Source organism: Bombus impatiens, unplaced genomic scaffold (assembly GCF_000188095.3).
Source record: "Bombus impatiens unplaced genomic scaffold, BIMP_2.2 scf_2530, whole genome shotgun sequence".
Classification (NCBI taxonomy): Eukaryota; Metazoa; Arthropoda; class Insecta; order Hymenoptera; family Apidae; genus Bombus; species Bombus impatiens.
Genome location: NT_178949.1, coordinates 2441 through 4016, shown reverse-complemented (window position 1 = coordinate 4016; position 1576 = coordinate 2441). Strand labels below are relative to the sequence as shown.

At 32.7% G+C, this 1576-nt stretch overlaps 1 protein-coding gene across 1 annotated transcript in view; it reads left to right on the top strand.

The window, feature by feature from the left end:
- Positions 1-160: 160 nt before the first annotated feature.
- The window catches only part of LOC112213947 (uncharacterized protein C553.10-like), a gene marked incomplete at its 3' end in the record, with an annotated part of 2416 nt that continues 1000 nt past the window's right edge, over positions 161-1576 (top strand). Inside the window, exon 1 of the mRNA XM_024372030.2 lies at positions 161-369. Coding sequence (XP_024227798.1) covers positions 294-369 — 76 coding nt within the window. The remainder of the gene's footprint in view (positions 370-1576) is intronic.

Here is a 1576-nt window from a genome sequence, read left to right as displayed (position 1 = left end):
TCTTTTATTAAAATAAAATAATTATGAAACAAATGACTAACATCTTTCAGAAATCATTAGATTCTTAATTTTTAGATTTTAAACTTTTATATTAGAGTTTCAGTTTTTATACTTATCAAAGTTTATTAGAATTTTAATCTTTATTTTTACTAAAGTTACTAAAGTTAATAAACTTCCATATTTCATTACCTCCAACTTTTCAAATAGTCAGCAATCACTCATCGTGTTTTGTTTTGTAACAGATTTTTTGCGACCTCCATTTCTACCATTGACCTTTCAACGGATCCTGCCTGATGTTAGTCTCCCTGATGATATTCGCTGGGGTAGCAGAGCATCCATGGTACGTCCTCTGTTTCTTCGCTTCGAACGGTGAGTCGCATGCATTTTTGTTCCTCCGGTCACTCAATCATGTCGTAGGATGAAAGGTCCGAATCGGCACGGGTGACCGGTTGTATTACGTAGAATTTTGTTGCGAGCATAGTGACCGCGGGTATTTTTTATACCCGTGAGTAGTAACATACTTTTTTTAAATTTATTAGTTTAGGATAGGTCTTCTTGCACGTCGCGATTATAATTGGTTTTTAATAATTAAAACATATACATTTCAAAATATATTCGTGCTACTTGTAAACATGCATGTTAACATTCCGTATGAATATTTGCAATTGGCAAATATATACACGAATATACTTGTTTGACGTAAATATACTTATTCTTAAGCAATGAATTAATCGTGACAATATTAAGTCACGCTCGTTTATTTCACTTTGGCTAGAATTTAAAATACGAGTTAAAATTCATTTTTTCCCGCACAAGAATATGTGAAATTTTACGTGCAAGAAGACACTTCGCGACAGGCAGATTTTTGAATCAAAGCAATAATTTTGAACACTGCTTCTGCATTTTCGAGTATGTGCTTTGATAAAGAGATCGCCTGAGATTATTTCTTTCTTAGTAATATATTTGAAGTCAATTATTCCATTTGATCGAGTCACAGTCTTTTTCAATTAACGCTACATTTTTTGCAATATTAAAATTTTGTTCTGATTTATTAAATTAATAAAGTAGAGTTACTTAGTTACTATTAAATTAATAAAGTAAATTTAATCAGATACGAGGTAGTCAGATATAAAATCAAAGAACGTTAGTCCGTTAAATAAAAATTACACGAACTAATCATCTTTTTAGATCAGGATTTTCAGATTTAACCCTTTCCGTGCCCATTGTCAGGATCTCATTCACGTGCCCAGGTGCTACTTGAATGGGAGAGAGACATTGGGCACGATGATCTAGAATTAAGTAATGTAATAATTTGTCAGCGACTGACGATGTGTTAGTGTATCGTGCACGACGTATTTTCCACGTTATGTGTGTGTGTTGTTAGGCCGTGGAATTGCGTCGCTTTTTCTCATTCGTTAAAACTTCAAATATTAAAAATGTCGAGATATGTATCGATTCAATTTACGTCTCGATACAATCACAATTTGTGGTAATACCGTCCACGCGATTAAGTGTAACCACGCTTTTAATATTGCCGTCAATTGTAATTATAATTCGAAGTTTGCTTACATTTATT